This window comes from Leptinotarsa decemlineata, unplaced genomic scaffold (genome assembly GCF_025532065.1).
Source record: "Leptinotarsa decemlineata unplaced genomic scaffold, Ldec_3_MD MMD2_tig00026328_RagTag_RagTag, whole genome shotgun sequence".
In the NCBI taxonomy this organism is placed as follows: domain Eukaryota; kingdom Metazoa; phylum Arthropoda; class Insecta; order Coleoptera; family Chrysomelidae; genus Leptinotarsa; species Leptinotarsa decemlineata.
Genome location: NW_027412688.1, coordinates 28,637,996 through 28,662,854, shown reverse-complemented (window position 1 = coordinate 28,662,854; position 24,859 = coordinate 28,637,996). Strand labels below are relative to the sequence as shown.

The 24,859-nt window shown below is 38.0% G+C and overlaps 1 protein-coding gene across 2 annotated transcripts; it reads left to right on the top strand.

Annotated features, from left to right (window-relative positions):
* Window positions 1-1,919: 1,919 nt before the first annotated feature.
* Grd (Glycine receptor) lies at window positions 1,920-23,828 on the top strand. 2 transcript variants are annotated; one of them, XM_023170061.2, is made up of 9 exons: window positions 1,920-2,994; window positions 6,416-6,483; window positions 7,798-8,021; window positions 10,062-10,144; window positions 11,323-11,472; window positions 11,525-11,677; window positions 18,545-18,678; window positions 18,725-18,859; window positions 23,333-23,828. In XM_023170061.2, the coding sequence occupies exons 1-9, from the start codon at window positions 2,817-2,819 to the stop codon at window positions 23,675-23,677; spliced, it is 1,470 nt and encodes a 489-aa protein (XP_023025829.2). In that variant the 5' UTR covers window positions 1,920-2,816; the 3' UTR covers window positions 23,678-23,828. The 2 variants fall into 2 exon arrangements, with proteins under 2 accessions (XP_023025829.2, XP_023025895.1); XM_023170127.2 differs by lacking the exon at window positions 1,920-2,994 and adding an exon at window positions 3,034-5,401.
* Window positions 23,829-24,859: the final 1,031 nt, after the last annotated feature.

Here is a 24,859-nt window from a genome sequence, read left to right as displayed (position 1 = left end):
TTACCACTTGTTAACACAGAGGATTTGTAGCTTTAATAATTTCTAATTATTATATGCGAGAGCTTTCGATAGGAGACTATGCTATCAACTTCATGGCTCTACTCAAACTTTTTGTTCGTTCTTTCATACGGTTAGATCGCCTTAGTGTATTTATTATTGTTGTTGATGATATAACCCAATTACAGGCAAATTTAATTAGACATTCGGATGAAAGGGCAAGACAAATGCCGGCCCAAGCCCTAATTAATGAACCACCAACAACAATAACAAATTCACTAAGACAATCTAACCGTATAAAAGAACAAACAAGAAGATAAAACGTTCAGATTGAGTATAGCTGTGAAGATAATAGAACAGTCTGCTATCGAAAGCGCTCGCATATAATAATTAGAAGTTATTAAAGCTTCAAATATAATATTAAGTGTTAATATTAAAACTGAGAAATATATAATGTTTGGATTTTTTACGTCAACCCGTTTGTGGGTTGAGCTATTTTGAGATTTTAAAAATCGCTCTACGGATATTTACTCAAATTGCAATTGCTCGTCTGCCAATTGAGCTGCGACCTTGGGAGATGGGTCATTTTCTATTTTCGTATTTTCATATAATATTCAAAAAATGAGGGCTTTTAGGAAAAAAAATTCAGCAAATTTGAAATAATGTTATCGTGTTCTCGAATAAACCACTTATTTGAGAAATGTAGAGAAATAGCCCTATCATATGGTTAAGCAATATGCAAAACTATACGAAACTAATTGTAACTTCCAGGTTCTTTCAAACTTATGTGTTAAAACCCTGAAAAAAGAATGAAACAAAAAAATTAAATTGACTTTACCTAAACAAAAAAATCTAGCTTTACATTTTTCCACGACTTCTACAATTGACTTACTCATAAGAACATCAATACAGAAATAAAAATAAAATATAATTTCTGTCGCCACCTTGAAGACTGAATCACACATTTTGCCTCAGTTCAGGTGAGAGTACCTCAGCCAAAATCTTTTCACAATTCTACTAAATCTATCGCTACTTCGCCGTGGACTGTGGCAAAAAAGTAACTTCAATATTGAATTATGCGAAGAGGTGGTACAAATTAAAATAAATCTCTTTATTTTTGCGTTAGGCGTTATTATAATTTTATACAGATGTTCTTGTGAACATGAAAGTTACAAAAATCACAGATGACTGTAAATTTATAATATGTTCTGCTTGTTCATTTGAAGTGAGTCTAATTTCCCCTGTTTTATTTTATTTTTTCAGGTTTTAAATATATTCGTTTGGAAAAATTTGAAAGTTACAATTGATTTTGAATAGTTTTAACTAAGTTCCCACCATTTACTAATATTGAAACTTTGCCCACTGCATGACCACAGGCACTACAGGAAAATCCTTAAGGCACTCTCAGAGCGGTGCCTGTGCGAAAGTAGCGATTTACATTGGATTTGAATCGCTGAAGATTAAATCCACTTGGAAAAATGTTCTCAGGAAGTTTATTTCACATGAACGCAGTTCTCCAGATGAAAGAGTTCTTAAACAGTGACAGTTCGAGGTATACTGAGTTGAACCTCAAAACGATGAGCAGCCACAGTCCGTCGCGTATTTCTGATATGTACCGCAAATGTGCCAAGTCACTTGAACATCTCCATGAAAGAGGCACAAATCTCCAACCTTTCTTCGATGTTCCAGGCTATGAAGGTTGCACGTGATGTTGGCGTCTTCAAAAAGGCGGATGGCTCTTTTCTGGATGGAATCCAGCAACTTCAGGGTGTGTTTGGGGGCAGAGCTTCATACAATACTCCAAAGAAGATCTGATCTGAGCTTTATAAAGCATCCAAAGGAGGTGTGTATAGTTTGCTGGTTCGGAACAGTGTTCCCAGCTTTTGAGAAGTAGCCTTTGCAATTCCAGCGACATGCTTGTGCCAAGACATATTGGTGTCCATTTTAACCCCCAACAAACGTATCGAAGCAAAAAGCGGAATTGTCTGACCTGACATTATTATATCCGGTTCGTAGACATTTATCTTCTTGGAGAAATCTTCTAGATTTTTTTTTCATATTTGTTAGAGACGCGTCGTTTTCGAAAATTATTATTTTTTTCTGATTCGGTGAAAACTTTTTTGAAAAACCCTCTATGTTATGCATGTTATATTAAAGGGCATTAAAATAGAATATAGGCCACCTCTTCTAAGGCCACAGATCAATAAGGAGATGACCAGTTGCAATTTGGGTAAATACCAGCAGAATGATTTTCATTTCTTTTTATGGACATAAAAGAGCAATAACTCAAAAATGAGTTGACATTAAAAATTATTGAAGTTTCATATATTTCATAGTCAATATGAAATGTAAATCTATTAATTGGCCGATAATAGATCCATCAACACGTTTGGGAAAGCTAGTATATAGTGAAACACGTGTTGGGGTTTTGTAAACCGTTCAGTGAAGGCATCATATTAGAGTGTTACTTGAATATAAATGTAAATACGTACTAATTCAAAAAACACTTCATTGTGAGATTTTCATTAAAAAGTTTTACAAAAAGTAACACGTGTTTCGCTATACAATAGCTTCTTCAGGCGTGTCTATACTAGACTAGACTAGACGTGAATACTATATACTTTTTTCGTAACTCCTATAAGTTGCGTTTGTTAAGGCAGATATACAAACGATAGTTCTTCTGACAATCCCACAGAAATTTGAGGAACCTTAAGTGATACATAAACCATTTGTGGACAACTGAATAATATAACACTGATAAATATCTGCATTCGAAGTGTGATTTGGTACCTACCTGGTTTCTTTTCAGATCATTAGGGATGAAACCCCAAGTAATATGTGGAACATTATTGATGCTGCAGGGCCTCACGACTATAATGCCAGTTTCTTTGAACAGGAATGCAGGTTTTCCACAGAATAACAATCACAAAAACATATCTTCCTTACTGGATCACTTGTTGAATGGTTATGACAATAGCGTTCGTCCTGACATTGGAGGTAAAACTGTTCATGCATTTTTAAATGAAATTAATCCCTATTGAATATAACATTGATTTTAATATACACATGTATACACGGTAAAACCAACTAACACCGACAAACCCTGAATGGTGTCCAAATAGCTCCACATTTTGCCAGTGAAAAATAACACCGACACATTTTACACTACTGTATGGATCATAATTATGGGACCCCAAAATAAATGTAATTTTTTGATGAAAATTTATTTCCTTTGATGTGTAATGATCCATTATTGTGTTTTTTTACATCTTCATGGTGGAAATAACCAAATTTGCGGTGTAAAATTCGTATATTTATGGTGTGATTCGAGTGCAAAGTGTTGTCATAAAATTATTCAATTTTTGCGGTTTCATTAGCCATGGCCTGCAAATTTGATGTCTGTCGCAATAGCAAACGACACATCAGGTATACAAATTTGCATTTAATTGGCACCATAAATATATGAAACTCACAAGGAATATTAGGTGATAAAACGTGTTTGGCTTTCTACTAGTCCATCTTGATACAAACAAATGTGAGAATATTCCAAAGAAAAGAAGGAAGTAATCAATTTTAAAATAAGTAACTCTATACATGGATGTGTAGATCATGCAAAGAAGTAACTTTCAGGCACAAACTGCCCTCCTGAAACAGCCCCTTTCATATAAACATTGAATTACACGAAAGAAACTTTCTTTCGAAACAAACACTTTTTTTGAACACTGAATTATGCAGAAGACACTATTCTCTACTTAGTTCCAAACACTTATCCCCGCTTTCCATTTTCCGCTTCGCTGGTTCCGTGGGAGATGACCGTTTTGGCGGGAGTTGGCCATTTTTCGCTTGATGATGGGTTTCCATATGTTGCGTATTTCTACGCTGGCTTGGCTGAATACGTTGTAGGACAACATGTATGTAGCTTCCTTCAATTTTCTCCTAAACCTATGTTCCTCTCTGTGTAAGATCTCACCTTAGGACCACTCGATGTTGTGTTGATGGATCCAAACATGCTCCGCTTTTCCTGATTTGCTGGTTTCCCCTCGCTGTGTGTGTTTCTTGTGCTCGGCAATGCGAACATTCAATGGCCTCTTAGTTTCACCAATATAGGATTTTCCGCACTCACAAGGTATCCGGTAAATGCAATTCTTGGAATCGCAGTCCGAGTTTGGTGGCCTGGTTTTCGTGAGGCTGCTACGGATAGTGTTACCGGATCTGAAGCAGGTTCTGATGTTGTACTTGGAACCAATTTTTCTTATCCTCTCCGATAATCCTCTGATGTAGGGAAGTGCAAGCACTGGTTGTGACGGCTTCTCTTCCTTGCGAGGCTCCTGCTGTCTTCTAGCCAAAGTCTTTTCCACCATCGCTTTGGAGTAGCCATTCCGTTGAAGATCATTTTTGATGTCTAGTTCCTTCTCGAGACCTTCCTTCGTATTACAAAGCCCAAAAGGACGGTCTAATAGAGTCTTGATGATTCCTCTTTTACTCTATTGATGGTGGTTGGATTCATGGTTCAGATACTCTCCCGTATGAGTGGGTTTTCGGTATACAGATGTTTTCCACTTAGTGTCGGTCCTCTTCACCAAAACGTCTAAGAATGGCAATTCGTTGTGGATTTCCTTCTCCATTGTGAAATTGATGGAAGGTCTCACGCTGTTGATGTGTTTCAGGAAGGCGTCTAGCTCAGTATTCCCATGGTTCTATATTATGAAGGTGTCGTCAACATATCTCAACCAGACTCGAGGTTTCTTGTGGGCTTCTTCAATGGCCAGAGTTTCAAACCACTCCATATATATGTTGGCTATGACTGGTGAAAGTGGCGATCCCATTGGCAGTCCCTCGTCTTGTGTGAAGATTTCGTCCTTCAGTTGGAAATAACAGTTTTGTACACAGCATCCTAGTAATTCCATGATTACTTCTATAGGTAGATTCGTTCTCTCTTTCAGGTTCTCGTCTTCGGATAGCTTTCTCTGTATGATTTGGAGTGCTTCTTCGACCGAAACGTTGGTGTAAAGGCTTTCCACGTCGAAATCAATTAGTTGATCTTCCTGTGTGACCTCAATTGACCCTAGTAGTTCGACAAAATGCCTTGAATTCTTCACAAAAGACGATGTTTTTCCTTGTAATGGTTGTATTAAGGGAAGTAAAAATCTAGACAAGTTTTGAGTAGCCGAATCTCTGGAGCTGATGATATATTTATTCAATTGTTCTATTTTTACTTGTATTTTATTTCACTATTATTTCATTTCAGGTTTATTTTGGTTAATATAATTCTCATTTTCAGCTATTCATTTTTAATTCTTCTTTTTTAGTTGTTTCAGGGATTTCAAATCATTTTATATAGTAGACAATGGAAGTCCGAACTAGTGAAATTCAGTGCTTTTTTGGCTCTACGGAAGAAAATTTAGTAAGAATTTTTGTACAATCCGAAAATTGTCATTTTTAAAATGTTTGAAAACATTTTATTCATCAATCAGATTTGTCATACTTTCATCAAATGGCTTTGGTTTGAAAATTATGTTTGTTGAGAATCTTGGAATCTTCTGGATGAATTTCCATAAAAAATCTCCACGATTCACAAAGGTAAAGAATGGGGTTGACTTCAGTGCGGGATGTGTGTCTGGTTGGGTCTTAATATTATTGTTCTCAAAGTGTTCAGACGAAAAATATTTCTTTTTTATTTATTTTTTCGCCATTTGTTACAGAATTAGAAGAATTCACTAAAATATGTGAATTATAGTATATAAGATATAATAACATAATGAAAATACAATACAAAATATCATATCCCTCTCAAAGTAGTACACCAGGTATACTTTTCAATAAGTTCATACTCAATATAAATAAAATATTATTTTTTTGATTGAGATATATTGTCTATATTAGTGAATATTGAGTTCAGGTAGATCCTGAAAAACAATTGAAAATTGTTAATATGTAGTTAAGTATCTAAAAACTGTTGATATACCAAATTTTGAATTTCGCTGCTGGAACTATTGTCCAGTTCATCAATAATCTTCGTGAGATCAACTGATTCCAATATCTGCAGAATTCCTGGTGTTATCAAGAAAAAGTTTTTGAATTATTCAGCAATTTCATCATCCTTATCAAGGATGAAGTATTTTTCAAATTTACAATTTTACCAATTTATTTTCAGGTAAACAGTGAATTTATTTTGCTCTGATCATTCGACCAAGATTTTCACCATCACTCAAGGAATAATACCTAACTGTTCAACTCTCAAAAGTTGACACAGGCTCTCTACTTTTGAGTTAGCCTAATGAATAAAAATGTATGTTTTCAAAATTAATCAATGGTATGAGAATTTTCTCAGAATTATTCTTGACAGTAATATTTTTTATTCATATAATTTCATCATTTTCAGTAAATTTTTACTCTGCCTTTGAAAATCATTTTTCAGGACCACCTGCTGTTATAGAAGTTGATATCATGGTCAGGAGTATGGGATCAATATCGGAAATTGATATGGTTAGTACACTACCTCACTGATCATTGAATATCATGTACACTCGCTATTTGAGATGATATTTTACCCTTATTTCTGCAATCTACAAAGTCTTCTATGCATAACTTATGATGGCTTCGAAAAACGTTATTAACTTCTACTGACAGTTCTCCAACATTATATATTTTTTTGTTACTATGACATTTCAAAGTTAAAACGAATATTATTTTCAAAGGTATTGAGAACCTCTTTAGGAAGGTTTCAAAGACACTAAAATTTATTTTTCTTACAAAACATTCTCAAAAAAATTTTCAGTTTCTTCATGAACCAGGTGAGTAAGATTTTAATTTGTCTCTGCTCTACTTCCCATTGAGAGAATTTGTTGGTATATTGTATATAATATAAAGTTTGTCAACACCAGTGTCTTCCAAACTGTTTCACCATAGCAGAAAAAGTGTATAACTATTTTTTGTGTAACTGGGAGTTACTTGGAATCTTAGACCAATACAGAAGTCTACCACTGAAACTGCGATATTTTGATACAGGAGCTTCAGTGACTTTCTCTTCAATTGTCGCTTTCACCTGCAGACGTTTCGATCTTTGCATTTTCAACAATTCATCTGCAAATATTTCGGATTACTTAAGTTGTACAGCTTGCTCCAGTCTTTAGTTTCCAACCAATGGACTAAACTAACTCAGGAGACAAATTTCTCAAGTTACTTCCATCTCTGTTCTCATTATTTTCGACATATTTTTCACAGTTTCGAATTCTAGTGCAGTTAATGATACAAGATTTATTGTTAGATGCCGACTTAATGTTCCAAAATGTTTTTTTAGTTTGTGGATAAACTTTGTAGGATATTTTACAGTATTATTGAAGTTTGTCCTCTCCATGTTGAAACCAGTCTATCAAAAGAACACAACCCATGATGACTATCCATCAAAGCCAGAGAATAAACTTCTATCTGACGGATTGTCTTCTATTAAGACTAGTTTCATTGAAACCCCTGTTTTATTCCTATAGTAGATGGGCATACTAGAATACTGGCTTTAAATCAAAGTATCTAAAAAAACAATTCGTTCAAGCCAGTCTTTCCTTACCTACACAGTAGCTTTATGGACTGACACCTATCAGAAAACAACTACTCACCTGGCTAGCTTGAGTAGGTAAAGCAAGACTGGCCTGAACGAATTGTTCCTTTAGATAATTTGAAACCTCTGTACTCTGCCCAAGAGGAGCCACATTTCTCCCCTTTTTATGTTCCTCTGGAAGAAACATTAGCCTTTTCTGATTATAATATTCCTGATATCATACAAATCAATTTATTTCCTTTCAGACTTATTCTATGGATTGCTATTTTCGGCAATCCTGGGTGGACAAAAGGCTGGCTTTCATGGGAGACTCTGGTGATACTCTAGCGCTGAGTGTATCAATGCTTGCTAGAATTTGGAAACCGGATACTTATTTCTACAACGGCAAACAATCGTATTTGCACACCATCACGACACCCAACAAGTTTGTAAGACTCCATCAAGATGGAACGGTTTTATATTCATCGAGGTACGTTTGCGTTATTTCTGCCCCTACAAATCCTTAGAAGGAGCATCTCTATTTTTTGTTTCAGAGTTGTGTGTCGAGTGTTTAACTCTTAAATTGAAAAATACTCTAATAGTCAGTGATTAGAACTGAAATATAAGGAGAAATTAGGAGTGATTGGTGGTTTGTGGCATCTAACATCATATTCCGTACTCGTTTCCTACGAAAATGAAGAGGACTGACTAACATAAAAATGAAATAAGTTCGTCTCGGAAATATTCTGAATCGGATTCAGAAAAATTATAAATAGAAAACAACTTCCTATGCCTTCAATTTCTCCATGACATTTTTCCACCTTTTGACACCTATTCCAACAATCGTGTGCCTGTACAGTTCCTTGCTGAATGTTTGTCACATTCTTCTGGACATTATTTCGGTTGTCCATGAACTGTTTGCTTCCTGTAATTCAGTGCTTCATATTCGCATGAGATATGACTAGCTGTCTATGTCCCTCAGGTTTTTGCTATATATCCCAGAGCCAGAGGTATGAGGATTTAAACATTTAACTCAAGTAGAAGGTCCGGTCCTTTTTGCAGCTTTTTTGACTAAATGACATCTGATCTCTGCGACTTAAGATTGGAATGAGTTTATGGTCCATTCAATTTTCTTTAAATCTACCACTTTCTTCGCCACCAGCAATTTCCCCCTGGATGATCTTTTAGGAATCTGCAGTTCTGAATTTTTCCAATAAAGATAATCTCTCTTGTGGTCTCTTTCTATTTTTGTGTACTTCTCAGTATTTGTTTTGAGATTATTTATTGAGACCTAAGATCCCTTAGAGAGTATATTTTAGAGCTTTGTTGTATTCACTTACGGTCTTCTTGTGTTGATTCCAGATAGCTGATTTCCTTGCCGTTTTGAATGTTTTTCTAGTGTGTTGTCTCATCCGTGCCAACTCTTCATTCTATCAGAAAACATTCCAGTTTGATCTATGGTTGTTGGTAAGATAATATTCGTTGTACGTAGAGATAATTGCTTCCTCCGATTTCAAAATTTATCTGGTGATAATCTAAGCAACTTTCATTTCTAAACATGGTTACATATGAATGTAGTACCTAATGATAATTCTATCACTTAGCTACGCCTCGTGTTAACAAAGGTAGATTCATTGACCACGTTTGAAACGTCTGATTTGTTTGTTATAATAAACTGTAGTAAATCCCCACCTCTTCTATTGGTGTCAGTGCTCCTCCAGGTGAGGAAGTGTGCATTGGCATCACAGCCAATTATGAACAATGTCTGCTCGAAAGGCTGTCAGTAGCTCTTCCACATCCCTGGTTGGTGGCGGTTCCTGATGATTGTTAGAGACGATTTCCTTAGATCCAAATCATCTAAAGTTTGACTGCCGTCCCTGGTACAAAAGTTACTCAACGGCAGTATATTCAATCTTTAGATTGAATCTCATGATTGTAGACCAAGGTTTCTTGTAGGTATGTGAGCAATATCAAACTTATCCATGGTTGAGGACCATTGAGTTTCCACGAGTATGACAAATTAGGTTGTCCCCTGCATGGATGTGAGGCTAAATACTCTGTGACATCGTCTGGTATCTCATAAGAGTTCCATTGATGATATATTCATTCACCTTTCGGCACGGGTCGCATAACACCACTGGATTCAGACCTATTTCTAGTTGCCTCATACAACACGCAAGAGTTAACGCAAACTCATTGTAACCCCCGGTGCCGCAGATGGTGGTAGCCTTCTCCACCTGACTTTTCCATCTCTACTCATCCTGCTCAGTATGTCCAACCAGTAGTTGAGCTACTGCCAGTATGGCTTTCGGGATCATAAATGTACGCAAGCTTTACCACCACAAGGTGAGGGCATCATCGATGGGGTTGCAATATCATACAAACTTTGTTTATATAAGCTAGGAACTCTCTATTCAAAACATCTCCTTCATTTACCGAATTATGATCTAGAGGTCTTATATTTCAATCTGAAAAAATGTTTAAAAGATTTCAAGTTGACTCAATTTTAAAATAATCAACTTTTTTTCAGATTAACTATCAAAGCCGGCTGCCCAATGAATTTGGAAGATTTTCCCATGGATGTACAACGTTGTCCATTGAAATTTGGATCTTGTGAGTATTTTAGTGAAGTGTTGAGCGGACGTTCTGTATTCATATTCATAAAATGGATAGTACAATATTTGTATTGTTGAACACTAATATGAACAAGTAATCAGTCAGTGTCTGTATCGGTATTTGTAGAGTAGGGAGGGTGAGTGTAAGCCCACGCACTTAGGCCGCATGTGACCCATTGTACATTCTCCCGAGGAGTTGTCCTCCTAGGTCATCGTCCATCCTGTCCATTCCAGGAAGGTGGACAGGTCGCTGGGAGACATCTCCTTTATATCGGCAGGTGTAGGCCAAGACTCGTCGAACACACACTCTCTTATTGAAGATAACTCCGGGCACTCTCACAGGACATGCCTGACAGTCTCACCGTCCTGTTCACACATCCTGTATAGAGGTGTGTCCACTAGCCCCATATTATGAAGGTGTTTCCCTAGTTGACACTGGCCAGTCAGAAATCCTACTGTGAGGTGTAGATTTTTCCTGGTCATCGCCAGATATTTCTTCGGCGCTAGCTTCCCAGGGTCGCCCAAGGTGATCCTGGCAAGATTACATCCTTTGATTCCATCCTATCTCTTTAAGGATTGAAGATGGGTGTAACATTTGACTAGTTCCGCAATTTTCGAAGTGTTCAATTAGTCAGTGTACTCGTAGATTAGAAATTACTCAACTAGAGGACTGGGTTGGTAGGTCGTGATTGAATGGATTCGACCAGACGAAAAGTTTAGTAAAACCTACCAGCTCGGATTTCTTTCTCATTAACCATGAAAGTTTATGTTTTTAAACTATTTAATCCAGTTGAAAGCTACAAAATTAAAATTTTGACTACACTTAACCCTCACTTGGTGAAAATCAGTAACTGGTCGAGTCCAATAGAGGACAATACTATGCAGTAAAACACGTATTGGAAAATTTGTAATTATCATCATGAATAGAAAACTGAAGGCGAATCTAACGAATCATTTTATTATTCTTTTCTCTAAAATAAACAACAATATCGAGTTCTCGAGTATTGGAAGTTGTGGTTCAATATTCAATGTAGATAGAAGCAAGAGAGTTGATAGTTTATTGCTTTATGCACCTTTTTACTTTGCCTTTACTGTCTTGATCTTTCACTGATACCTTTCGTACTTGGTCTATCTTGAAATGGAACTGATAAAGTGAAATTTTTACTGCAATTTCAGTTGGTTATACCGACGAAGACGTAATCTACAAGTGGAATGGAGCAAGACAAGTGGCAATAGCTGAAGATATGAAGTTATCCCAGTTTGATCTGATAGCTACTCCTGCTGCTAATCATACAGATAATATTTACAACAAGGATGAAACGACAGGTAAAATTGAGCTGATATTTCCATTTATATACTACTTCATTTCATATTATAGATGAGTACTCCAGACTGGTTGTGAGTTTTCATCTTCAGCGACACATGGGAAATTTCCTGATTCAAGTGTATGGACCTTGCGTATTGTTGGTGGTTTTATCTTGGGTATCGTTTTGGTTGAATCGGGAAGCTACAGCTGATAGAGTTTCTCTTGGTGAGTTACTTCGATTGAATTTTATTCACCCTGACTACCTATCTACCCTAAAAATCGCATATTCTGAAGATACTCGACTTGTTGGTTCTCTGAAATGTTCTGTTTTTTTCTGCAGAAATGGAACTAGTGAAACTGTTTTTGCTGAAATTACTTGACTTGTTTTCACCCTTCTCGAATCTTCTTCAGTTCTTGTACTATTTGGATCTGTATCTATAGAGTAGGGAGGGTGAGTGTAGACCCACAGCACTTAGGCCACATGTGTCCTATTGTACATCTTCCCGAGGAGTAGTCCTCCTATGTCATCGTCCATCATGTCCTTTCCAGGAAGGTGGACAGGTCACTTACAAACATCTTTATATTGGCAGGTGTAGGTCAAGACTCGCCGAACACACACTCTCTTTGGAAACCTTGAGGTGTCTCACGGTGGCCTCCGCGAAGGTTGTGGAAGGTGCAGCGACATTACTGTCGTTGCGCGGCTTCTTCAACCTTCTTGGAGTTCCCTCCGTGGAGGTGCACAAGTAAGGGAGCTTTCCTGCAGGGGCAGCCGGTTCCTTGCCTTCATTCCTGCGGCGGGCGATCTTGGTGCCCTTGATGTTGGAGGTGGAGTGAGGGAAAAGGAGGGTGCACTTATAGTTGCTGCCACTCTTGCCTCTTCCGCTCTTTTTCAGCGCCGCAAATGCGCTTACTCCTTGGCTTTGGCATCGGCGCCGCAAATGCGCTTACGCCTTGGCCTTTGTATTACATCATGAGGTGATCCGCTATGTCCAGCCTCATTCCAAGCGGTAGATTGGGGTGGACATTTCTGTTCATCCCCAGCCACCGCCCTAAATTGGTTCACTGTGGTATGTTTTGCAAAGGCTTTTAGGGAGTTTTAGTTCCCCTCACCCTACTTATTTCTGCTACTGACCAGGAGTCCGGCGACCCCGTCCGTAAGGCCACATTGGCATCCCGGACAGGGCCTTCAGTCCCCTAGCCGTTCCTCTATCCGCCACCTAGGGAGGCGCCCAATAGGTAGAACAACCCACGAGGTACTTTTTGGATTTTTTTATTTATTTATTTTTAGAAAACAAACATGAATACAATTCGTACACATGTTACAAATTCGACAAAAGGCAGTGTCTTTGCCGGTTAGATGAGTTACCGAGTAGTCCCGCTCTTCTGCATAAACTATCTGTGGAATTCATATTTTGTAAGTAGAGAGGAAAGTCCAAAACGCCTATTCTTTCTGATGCAAGGTAGGCTTGACTAAAGTTGCTAGCATGGGAAGCGAATTATCCTGCGGGTTCTGATTCTACACATCACTATACCTACCACCAGTTAATAGGAAGCAAATGAAATTTCACTTCCAGCATAATGCCTCCCAAAGTACATTACCGCCCTTTCGTTGCATGCGGTCTCCTTCCGAACTTTGACAATTGATAACGGCCATCTTGTTGAAGCTACTTCTGTCAAATTAGTCTGTTTTGACAAATCACCATGAACCATTCAACAATACGTGCAAATGATAAAAATGTTCTATCAAAATAGGTATTATGTTCGGGCAACCTACTGCGCGTTTCTTCCATTTTACGGTCGCCATAATCGTCTTATAGAGAGGACTATTCGGAATGTGGTGGATAAATTCGAGTCCATTGGTACAGTAAATGATCGACCAACACCCGTACGTCGACGAAATGCAAGATCTGCCGAAAACATAGCCGCTGTTTGTGGAGGTGTGCAGGATAATCCGAGGCAGTCGATTTCGCGTCGCTTTTAAGAACTCGGCCTTTCGCAGACCACAACATGGCGAATTTTGCGGTGCACTCGTACAAAATTAAACTGACCTAGGAATCGAAAGTAAACGCTCATAGACACCGACGTGTGGTAGCTGAATGAGCTCTGGAGTAGTTGGTAACTGACCTAAATTTTGATCGAACAATTATCTTCAACGATAAGGTCCATTTCTGCTTGAGTGGCTACGTGAACAAGAAAAATTGTTGAATTTTGTTCGATAACAATCCACATGAGATCCAAGAGCGTCCAATGCATCCCAAAAAAGTCACTGTTTGGTGTGAATTTTGGGCTGGCGGTGTCACAGGACCATATTTTTGAGAACGACTTTGGCCAGGCCATCACTGTCAACGGCAAGCACTATAGGTCGATGATTACCAACTTGTTTTGGCCTGAATTAGATGACCTGGACACCAACGACATGTGATTTCAACTGGACTGTGCTACGTGCCATGAAGCTCATGCCACGTTGGATATACTGCACGAGCGATTTGAAGGCATCTCACGTGGAGGTGATATGAACTGGCCACCGAGATCGTGCGATTTGACCCTATTAGAGTTTTTCTTGTGGGGGTTTCTCAAACCGCAGGTGTATGCGGATTAGCAACAAACCACTGCGGTTCTCAAAGCCAACATAACTCATGCCATTCGGACTGATATAGCCGCCAGAGTCATGGAAAATTGGACCTTTCGGATGCGCTCCACCAGAGACGCACGGTGGACATTTGAAAGATGTTATATTCCACACACAGTGGCATCAAAAGGTCTTTCAAACTAATAGAAAATTTTGATGATAGGTCACACACACATTGTTTTATTTAAATTTATAGATAGGAAACTCTTAATGAAATGCCCCATATTTTGTTTATCTTTCTGGAGCTCTCAGAACCCAAACTCGAAATCAAAAAAGCAACCAAAATAGTACATTTCGTTTAATTTATATTTGTAGAGTTTTGGTTTTGAAGGCACCAGTTCAGGCGATGAATTTTATCGTATCTTGGTAACTCCAGAACTTATAAATAATAATAATGCTGATAATAAAGGTCTTTAATTAATCTACAGTTATATATATATATATATATATATATATATATATATATATATATATATATATACATGCGAACTAAATGTAAGTAAATGGGCGAGATTCAGTATGGCAATCGGCACCGGAAGATACAGACTGACATCTGTTCTTCCACCTAACCCAAAACAGATTACTAAATGGCAAATCAGAACAAACACAAAAAAAACAGTGATTACTTTCAAATGCACCTACGTTACAAGGAATATAAACATTGCCATCGCTAAATAACTAAATAAATCATAGTTCAAATTGAAGATAAAGATTGGTCAAAGAAACATACATAATTGTTTTTTAAACATTGTAAATCAAAATCAAAATGTTCTTTATTGACTATTCTCCATACAATTTTAAGGTTTTTTTTGTGGTGTTTATAAAATATATACAAAAAAATAATATATACAAATATACAAAATGTACACAAGGGTTTCCCCAATGGAGTGGGACAGTGGGAAGGATTGGGATGGGTAGTGAATGGGGTAGAGGGAGTGTCAGGAAAAGACCCCGATACATTTGCGCTCTCAAGAATTCCGCACGGAAGAGAAAAGCGCCTCCACACAGTCCCCCGATGGGGCAGTGGGAGACGCCCCCGCTGGTGTTGGCGGTTGACTCTCCACTCAAAAAACGCCTTATATCAGCCTCATCTATAGTTTTCCGCTTCCTGCTGAGGCTTACGCGGAAGTTGTCATTCTGTCGCGTTTCGGTACTTCTCAGAGAATCATTCGTCTGTTTGTTGGTAGCAGTTGTCGATAACCCCCTAGAAAAAGTTCATTAAAAAACCAGGTAAGAGTATTTCTGCTATCACGTCATCATGTGTGCGTGAATACTCTTATCCAATTTTCCCATGAACTAAGCACGATCGCATTCGTGCCGTTCTCGGTATATCTCCAGTTCTTCATAGACTAGCCCGTGCTTACGGCGCTGTCCATGATAGCTTCTAACTGCCGTGACGTCCCTCGTCAGCGGGCTCTTCGGTAGAAAGAACTTGAAGAATTTCTGAGGCAGTCTCCTGATATGATCGGTGACTGACTCCACCAGATCTAACAGATTGTTAAATGAAATGTATCTGTCACTGTTAGTGCAAATACGGAGCACCTTATTCTGCATTCTCTCGAATCTCATTGAAGGGGACTTCTTGAGACTGCAGAACACAGGACTCGCGTACAACATAGCCGGCCTAATTATTTGTTTATAAATAAGCAACTTGTTCTCAGCACTGAGCTTAGAGTTCCGTGCAAAGAGCGGATACGTGCGTTTTATCGCCGCACCCGCTCGTTGGATCGCCATACTCAAGTGTTCCTGGAAGTTCAGGCGCTTGTCCAGGATCACTCCTAGATATCTCGCACTCGTTTGCTCGTCAATGCACTTATCCTTAACTCGCAACTTTCTGAAGATCTTCACGTTCGTGAATTTCCTCGTGAAGTTTACGAGTTCAGTTTTATCGGGATTTATTTCGATTTTATTTTGTTCGAAATACGGCACGACTAGCCTATCGAGGTGGATCTGAAGCTGCTGCTTCGCCACCTCGCTCGAGAATGAGTGCGCGTAAATCGCGGTGTCATCCGCGAAAATACCCACCTTCGTCCTCGAGAACATAGGGAAGTCATGCGTATATAATGAATATAAGTGCGGTGACAAACAGGACCCCTGCAGGACACCTGCTTTGATTGAATAATTCGCAGATGTGGTTTGGTCCACTCTTACACGAAAAGTTTGGTTGCTCAAATAGGATTCTAGAATCCTAATCACGAATAAAGGCATGCCTGCCGACCACATTTTGGCGACAAAACCTTCTATCCAAACTTTATCGAAAGCTTTCTTGATATCTAACAGGACCATAACTGTATTCTTCCCCTGGTTGAAGGACTCCCTCACCCCGTGAACAACCCGGACCAGTTGCGATGTCGTATTCCGACCTCGCCGGAACCCGAATTGCTCCTCGGGGATGAGTTTCATCCTATCTTCCAGGCGGAGAAGTCTGCTTAGGATGATTTTGTCAATAACCTTCGCGACCGAACTGAGAAGCGAGATCGGTCGGTAGCTATCAATACGTGTTTTGATTTTTCCTGGTTTCGGAACGGGCACTACCACCGCATGTTTCAGACAATCTGGGTAATGCTGGTGCTTGATTATTGCGTTCACAATATGCACCAGTTGTACAATACCCTTTCGCGGTAGGTTGCGGAGCAGAACTGCATCAATCCCATCAATGCCTGGGGCTTTGTTAAACATTGTAAATGGTATATTAATAATTCTCAGATCGAACTCATTAATAATTCTCAGATCGCACTGAAGATGAAGAGTGGGAAAAATATACAGAATTTAAAAAATAAAAAATAGAACCTACTATTTATCATCTACTATTGAACTTCGGTCAGTTCTATCCATATAACACAGAAACGGTCCTTTCTATCAATAGGTTTTTGCAGTCTGATTTCTTATCATCATATTTATGTCGAGCTTTTGTCATAAAAATATCAGTAACGAAGTGATTCCATATAAGCTTGATTGTGTAGCCTCAATTCTTGAAGTTACCTCAGATGTTATAGCAGCTTGACGTTCTTCCATTCATTTCGACATTTTATTGGTTTTTCCTCCTCTTTTCGGGCGATATTGGTCTCGCCAGGAGCTGAAAACTCCACGACAAATATCTTCTTGCTCTGGTGGTCGAGAAGGACTACATCAGACTTATTAACTTGTATGAGCCTGAGGGTGGGGAACAACGGATTCAATATCCCCTGGAGAGCAGGGCAACACCGGTGTCTCGTCAATACCGTAGGTGGTAGTAAAGCAATCTTAGGGTCGCGTTATGTCGATGGGTATAGGCCGAGACCGCATATACTGGACATGCTGACAGCAAGTGCATTAGGGGCTCGGACGCCTTGCGGCAGGCCCTGCACCTTATGTCAGGAACGTCTATACCCATCACGCGACTGCGGTAGACAAAGATGTTGAAGACACCATCCTGACAGACCATCCATGAAGACTAAGGTGTTCAATGTTATTGAAGAAGACTCCATGCATTGCCGCAGAAGTGAGGTGGTCTTTGCGGCTTCTATATGAGCTTTTTGCTGAACGGGTTCCAACTTGATGGTAACAGAGTTGTGATCACCTTGTTCAGTGTTGAAAACTAGACCGAGTTCATCAGCTGCTCGGGGCGCTACCCTCAAAAGAAATGCTCCGATTCCTGCTTTCTCATGGTCGTGAGCCACCCAGAAGAGGGGATCCGAACTCCTGACTTTACAGGCTTCATGCGGTACCATTCTGTCATGTAGACACTCCCAACTCAAAAGTGCATGGCCTTCCTGTTGTTGGGGGAAGTACAACCGTGAAACGAACGATTTGGGATGCAAACTCCTATAGAGATGCATCATTTTTCAAGTCTTTACGTCGAGTTGATACAGCTCCTTCCGAGTCCATTTCACTACTTCAAACGAGTAGAGTAAGATTAGAACGGCAAGCATATTTATTGCAGCAGCAGATCTGTCAGAGTTTGTGCTGATACTTACCGCGGAGAAAGTTCGTCACTGCTGTTACCTCTTGTGAGTGGCGTTTTTCCACCTCGAGGTAAATATACGTCTCTCCGGCGTCCAGGTGGTGTAGGATGCTTCCATCAACGAACTGCACATCCTCTCCGTAGTCCCCGTATCGTCCTGTTTTGAGATGGACCATTGCACTTGTTCTATCCCGAATTCCAATTCCATATTATTATTTGTTACATTGATTATTAATGTAACGTTAACCCTTTCGAAGTTAGACAGAGTCATACTGGCTATAAATCTTAGAATTTTTATATCGTTCAAAGCTATACTATATTTCACCTTTAGACTAGATAAAATATCTATCTATTTAGATACAGTTATGATATGTATCGTCGGTAAAATAAAAATATGGTATAAAAATTTAATGAGGAATATCAATATGAGATATTTGTACAAATAACCTCTACGGGTATGGATGGTTCGAATTTGTTTCAAAGTGTTGGTTATATATGAAACTGATATATTTTTCCGCAGGTATAACAACTGTTCTGACGATGACTTTTCTTGGAATGGAAGCGAGAACTGATCTACCAAAAGTGCCGTATCCTACAGCGTTGGATTTTTTCGTATTTCTCTCCTTTTCTTTCATATTTGCCACCATTATACAGGTGAATATAATTGTGAGTTTTTATCAACTATATAATGTCCCTTTAGTTTGCAGTGGTACATTACTTCACTAAATATGGCTCTGGTGAATGCTACTTCAGTTCCGAACTGAGTTCTGATTCCAGCTCAGAAGAGGACGACTGGACATACGATTTGTCAGAAATAATACATTCCACTTCGAAAGTAAGTCTACCACAAATGTTCAGCTGTTGACATTGAGTCTGGCCGGTTGAAATCATATATCTGGGATATGTTTCTTTATTAAATTAATTGACCACTTGAATTCGTCTCCACTTTATGTTCTCTCTATATATTTTTGCTTCATGAATTATTTTTATTTTTCGTATCCATTAATGAAAACTCTCAGCTATATTTTATTTATGTTTACTTATGATGTCTCTGTTTTAAAATATGTTTTTCCGTTAATCACCTGTCGCCCCCATACCAACGACAACTCTCAGAAGTTGAGAAACTTGTGCGAGCTAAGGACTAACGAGGTCTTACCTTTTAACGTGTGATTCCTAACACGGTTGCAGAATCATTCCAGCTTTAATCAGATAAATTCTCTCGAGAAAAATATCTGGTCGAAGCGGGAATCGAACCCACGGTCTTCCGATCGTGAGTCGGGCGCACTACCACCGCGACCAATTCCACAACAACTTATGATGTGATGTTAATAATCTTGTTCCATTTGTGTTTGAATGTTCTTCAATATCTATTTATTTAAAAAAAAACAAGCGAAAATTCTTGTCAATAATTCAGAGTATGATTTTATAACTCACATATCTGATGTCACTATTTAACAGATTTGAACTCGAACAACAGTGACACTGAGTGATGTCAATATTAGGTTGGGTTAGGCTAAAAGTGATTGGGTCTATTCGATCTCCACCGCAACCCTCAAATGTTTATTGTGGCGCACACCTATTCACACTGGACCAAATAAACCCAGCTTCTTAACGAAGCCGAATAGTTTAGGCCAGATGGAAAGAGTGCGGCTCAGCTAAACTCTGAAAACCTGATTCATGCGCAGCGGGGCCGGCACACACACTGTCTTCCGACAGTCCGATTCTCTGCATATTATGATTCAGATGATAGTGACCTGTAAGAAGGCTTGTTAGACGTCGTAGTTCATCCCTACTATAGTCCAACAAATGTTTGGTTTCAAACTCCGAAAGGTGAAACACTTTGGAGTGAGCCAATCCTGGTTAGATGAAGCTGCTTGCAGCATCCTCTTTTGCGAAGAAGTCAGCAGCCTCATTGCTTTCCAGGCTACTATGGCCAGGAATCCAGATCAGAGACACTTTGTTAAGTCTTCTTATTGAAGAAAGCCGTTTTTGGTAATTTTCCACCGATTTAGACGCTGCTCGATAGGAAACAAGAGCTTCCAACGCCACTTGACTGCCCAAAAATATTTTTATCTCCTTGTGTATGAGGTTGGATTCCAACAATCTCTCCGCACACAATTCAGTAGCATAGATTTCCGCTTGAAATACAGTCGCATAGGCAGGTTCATATCCTGGGTCTGCGACTGAAAACACCTGCATCAGAAGATGAAGGTGTTTTTGATCCATCTGTGAACCAACAAATATATTATAAGCTTTTTATATTTCTTTCTCCCGGAGAATCCAGTCCTCTCTACTCGAGAACAGTACTGAATAAGGCATTTGACAGTTAGAGAATGTCAATATCACTCAACCCTAGAAATCAAATGTACATTACGTTAAATAATAATAATGATGATTTATTATCTCAAAAAACCATACATAGTTGAAGTACAAAAAAATGATTCAGAACTATGCTATAACTGAGCATGAACATAGCAAAAAGAAAAGATAAATCTTATTTAAATTGAAAGGGTTATATTTTTAGGAGTGATTCATTTTTGGGAAAGAAAGTTTCTGGCTTTCTACTACTCCATCTTGATATAAAAAATGTGGCACAGACCTTTGAAAAACACTAAAACGAAGTCAAGTCAACCAAATCGCGCGGGAAGTACGTGCAAACCCGCCATTACAGAAAGTGCGCGAAAAATAAGCTCCATAAATGACACGGCAGAAATGAGAGCTTCAGTTTCCATCAAAACCCGGAAACCAACCAAAACATTGACGCCAGCCGTGAAAGTCTATATTTCTATACCATGGATGGTGTCTTTGCAAGCTTAGAGGGCTCGGCTCAGTTTGTGGGTCACCTGGTGGCTATATTTCTTGTAATTGAACGAATATCAACTTTTGGCAACTTTTCTGACTACTGTTTCTCATGAATAGCAGATTGAACATCCAAAGATTTTCTATTTATTCAATATACAGTGCATTTCTTCATATCAAACGGAAAGGCGGGTCTTGTGACACATCATTTTGAAGAGCCTGATGAATACCTCACAACCCTAGAATATGAAGTCAATATCTTCACCTACTACAAAATGGCGGAACATTTAATAATTACCTGAAGACAAACATATTAATATCGATATTTCTAGAAATAATCTTTTCTATCTGCCATATAGCAATTTCAATAACCCGATAAGGTTTGTTGGGTTATTTTTTGTTTATGAAAACAACAAAAAATGTCAGTACGACAATGAATATCTTTGTTCAGTTAAAATATTCTCATTTACTTTTCGGTTTTACTAGTAGGAAGGTACCACGTCAACAATCTCTAAAATGGTCAATTCTCGTCCATTGGAAAAAAAAATTAAAGCGATTTTGATCTACGGTGCGACGCGTAACTTTCACGAGACCGAAATGATTCAAAATGAACGTTTTTGGAGTCGCCCTATTTGTAAAAAATATTTGAGGGAACTTGTATCCAAATTCACAACTACTGGCAGTGTACATAACAAAAAGCCCCCGGTCATCCGTCCATTCCGGAAGAACACCAAGTGTAAATAAGAAGTGAGATGGTAGTAAATCCTGAACAGTCTACTTATTCCGTCGCGAATGTTTGTGAGGTGTCTCCTTCTACTGTGTGGAGACTTTTGAAGAGGAATAGGTATCATCCATACAAAATTGAAATGGTACACCAATTAACTGAAGATGACCCTGATCGATGAACAGATTTTTGCAAAATCATGACGGAAACCATTGCAAAGCATCCTACCTATTTCCACAATATTTGTTTTAGTGACGAATGCACAGTTTTTTTAAACGACAATGTTCACAGACAAAATTACCGTTATTGGAGTGACATCAACTCTCACGTTTTCCGGGAAACACATACCCAACACCCAGAAAAAATTTACTTTGGGCAGGAATATTGGGAAACCGTATTGTAGGACCTCTATTGATCAAAATTCAACACGGAAACTGTATTTGAATATGCTGGAAACTACCGTCGCCCCTCTCATCACTGAAATCGTGGAAGCGAATCGTAATGAATTCAATATGGATATTGTATTCCAACAAGATGGAGCACCACCATATTATTCCAGACAAGTAACAAACTATTTGGATACTACTTTTCCCGATCGTTGGATTGGCCGTCGAGGTCCTACAGAATGGCCAGCCCGCTCGCCAGATTTGACACCTTCGGACTATTTTTATGTTGCTATTTGAAGCAAAAGGTGTACGAAACTGAACCTGCTTCAATATTGGATATACGGCAGAGAATAATAAATATTTGTAGCGATATTGACGTTACTGTGTTTGAAAATGTTCGGCGTGAAATATCGAATAGGTTTTTCATATGTCAAGAAGTTCAAGGTAACCATTTTGAGCATCTTCTGAACTGACCCCAAGCTTATAACCTCATATTATGTAGTTAAATGTCAATGTATTCAGGCAATTATTAAAAGTTCCGCCATTTTGTAGTAATTGAAGATATTGACATTATATTCTAGGGTTGTGAAGCTATCGTCAAGAGCTTCAAAATTATGTGTCTCAAAACCCCCTTTCCATTTAATTTTTTTCCCAGATGTCGCCCAGTCGCCATCTTGAAAGTTTTATCTGTCAATTTCACTTCAAAATAAAGTATTCATTAATTTCATTCTCAAAAATTTCACTTTTTTGAGTTGACCCGTTCAAAAAATAAAAGGGAGGAGGACAATAAAGAAATGCACTGTATATTGATGTGTAAGCGACTCAAAGGCAAGAGGCAAGTACATTTCATTTCAATTGAGAGGGGTGAATTTTAAGGAGACATTGATTTTTATATAAAGATGGAAAAGTAGAAAACCAAAGCTTTTATTTTATTTTCAATTTCAATACCAAGTTACATTTGAGTGATTTTAATTATTCTATCAGTTAGAATCTCTTTATACATCGTTTCTCGTGCCAACTGATGAGAGAGAAGCTGATAACATAGGTCTTGAAAAAATTCTAACACAAAATACTTTCCTGTTTTCAAAATAGAAAGATTCAATTTTAATCTTCCTCTTTGAAGATGATCACTTGGTGATCGAAACACGTGTCGAGGTGTTAAAAATAACGATTTGGTGTTGGGAAAAAACTCCAGTAATATTCATTACTACACCAAAGGTTCTAAACAGTGCATCATAAGTACTATGACTTTGTCAAATGTTCTGAAGAAGTAGATAAAAAACAGTTCATTCAGAAAAAAGTTCTAGTACCGTAAACAATTCAATAAGTTCAGGCAAACAGTTAACTCATCTCAATCGAAAGTATTAATAGAAACCAACGTGTGGTTTGTATGTTACAGATTTCCACTTCTACAGCGAGGGCACATCGTCAAAATGAAGAAGTCATACCCTTGTCAGCTCTGCCGGTACCCCAAAAACGGTCTGATTCCTTAAGACGATTTTCTTGTCTTGGGCGTTCTGAAACTACAACTACTCGAATGTCTCCGAACACCAAAGATTTTAGCCGACGGTTCTCGTCTCAAAGTAACAGACAACAGAGGAAAAAGAAGAGAACTCCGAGATTCAACTCTGTATCCAAAATCGACAGAGCATCTCGTGTTGTGTTTCCAGTACTCTTCATAGCGATTAACGTGTTTTATTGGTATTCATATTTGTCTAGAAACAGTAGAATGGAACATGACTGATTTTCCAAACTATAATTGCTAGTCCAGTAACTATTTTATTTTCATTTATGTTTCATTTATTTGTTGCACGAGATCACTCTTGTCATAATAGCACGAGAATCATATATTCATATGCAACATGAGAATTGAATAAAAGACTAAAAATGTGAAAGTACCCAACCAGCAAAGTTGTTTTATAATTCCATGGTGTTGCAACAGTTTTATTTTATTAGTATTTTATAATCACTTCCAAAATGCTAATTGATTATATTAGATGATCGATGAACACAATACAGTTGTAGGCAATAAAATTGTTTTATAAATTTGTCATAGAAACGTTTATTAAATAAAATTAAAAAACCATTATAAAATAGTCAGGAACTTATCACAGACACGTTTTTGCAACTAATTTATAAAACTTATTTTCCTATAAAAGTAAATTGTCATGTAGCAGTTTTATAACACTTTTCTGTGAGATTTTCATGATAGTTATAAAACTATTTCAAGCTTATTTTATAACTGTTTCCTGTAGTTTCATGAAATCATTTTATTAGAATGCTTTCAGATACTATTTTATTTTCATTACCATATTGTCACTTCAATGATAATTTCCCAACATTTAATAATATGGTATATTTACTACAATTCAAAGACACTAATATAACTGTTATAAAATCAAACTGCTTTTGCTAATATATATTTGCTGCCACCGAGAATAAAATGCAGCATTCAAGAACGACCAGCTGACATCGATTCCTTATCACAGCTTCTAAAAATTCTTCAAAATTTTAGTTATGTTCAGTAAGAATATTTTTGTTTAGTTATTCAAGTGGGACACCATCGATATCGTGGTGGAAATTAGTTCTTCAGCAACTTTTAAATATGTGATTTTTATTGAGTAGAGGTACCCCATAAGTAAATTCATTATTTTTAAGGCATTGGGTTTAGTAACTCAACCTTATTATTCACAATTTGGAAGACTGTAAAATACAAAGGGTTTGCTCTTTCAAGTTTCAGTTTTTAGTTATCTATTTAGAAAACCTGTTCTTGTTCTCTAAGTGAAGCAGTTTCGTGTTACAACCCTTTAAATGATGACCAATTCAGGTACAAGGTACCATAAACCACGGAGTCCCATAAAAGATACATAACTCTGACTTTACCATACTTTCTGTGACAACTTGTTTGAATAAAAATAACCCTGCT

Excerpts from the sequence above, each read along its gene's own strand:
- Grd (XM_023170061.2), top strand. The coding sequence starts at position 2,817 with ATGAAACCCCAAGTAATATGTGGAACATTATTGATGCTGCAGGGCCTC. Across the intron at positions 2,995-6,415 it reads CGTTCGTCCTGACATTGGAG|GACCACCTGCTGTTATAGAA; the intron begins GTAAAACTGTTC and ends ATCATTTTTCAG. Across the intron at positions 6,484-7,797 it reads CAATATCGGAAATTGATATG|ACTTATTCTATGGATTGCTA; the intron begins GTTAGTACACTA and ends ATTTCCTTTCAG.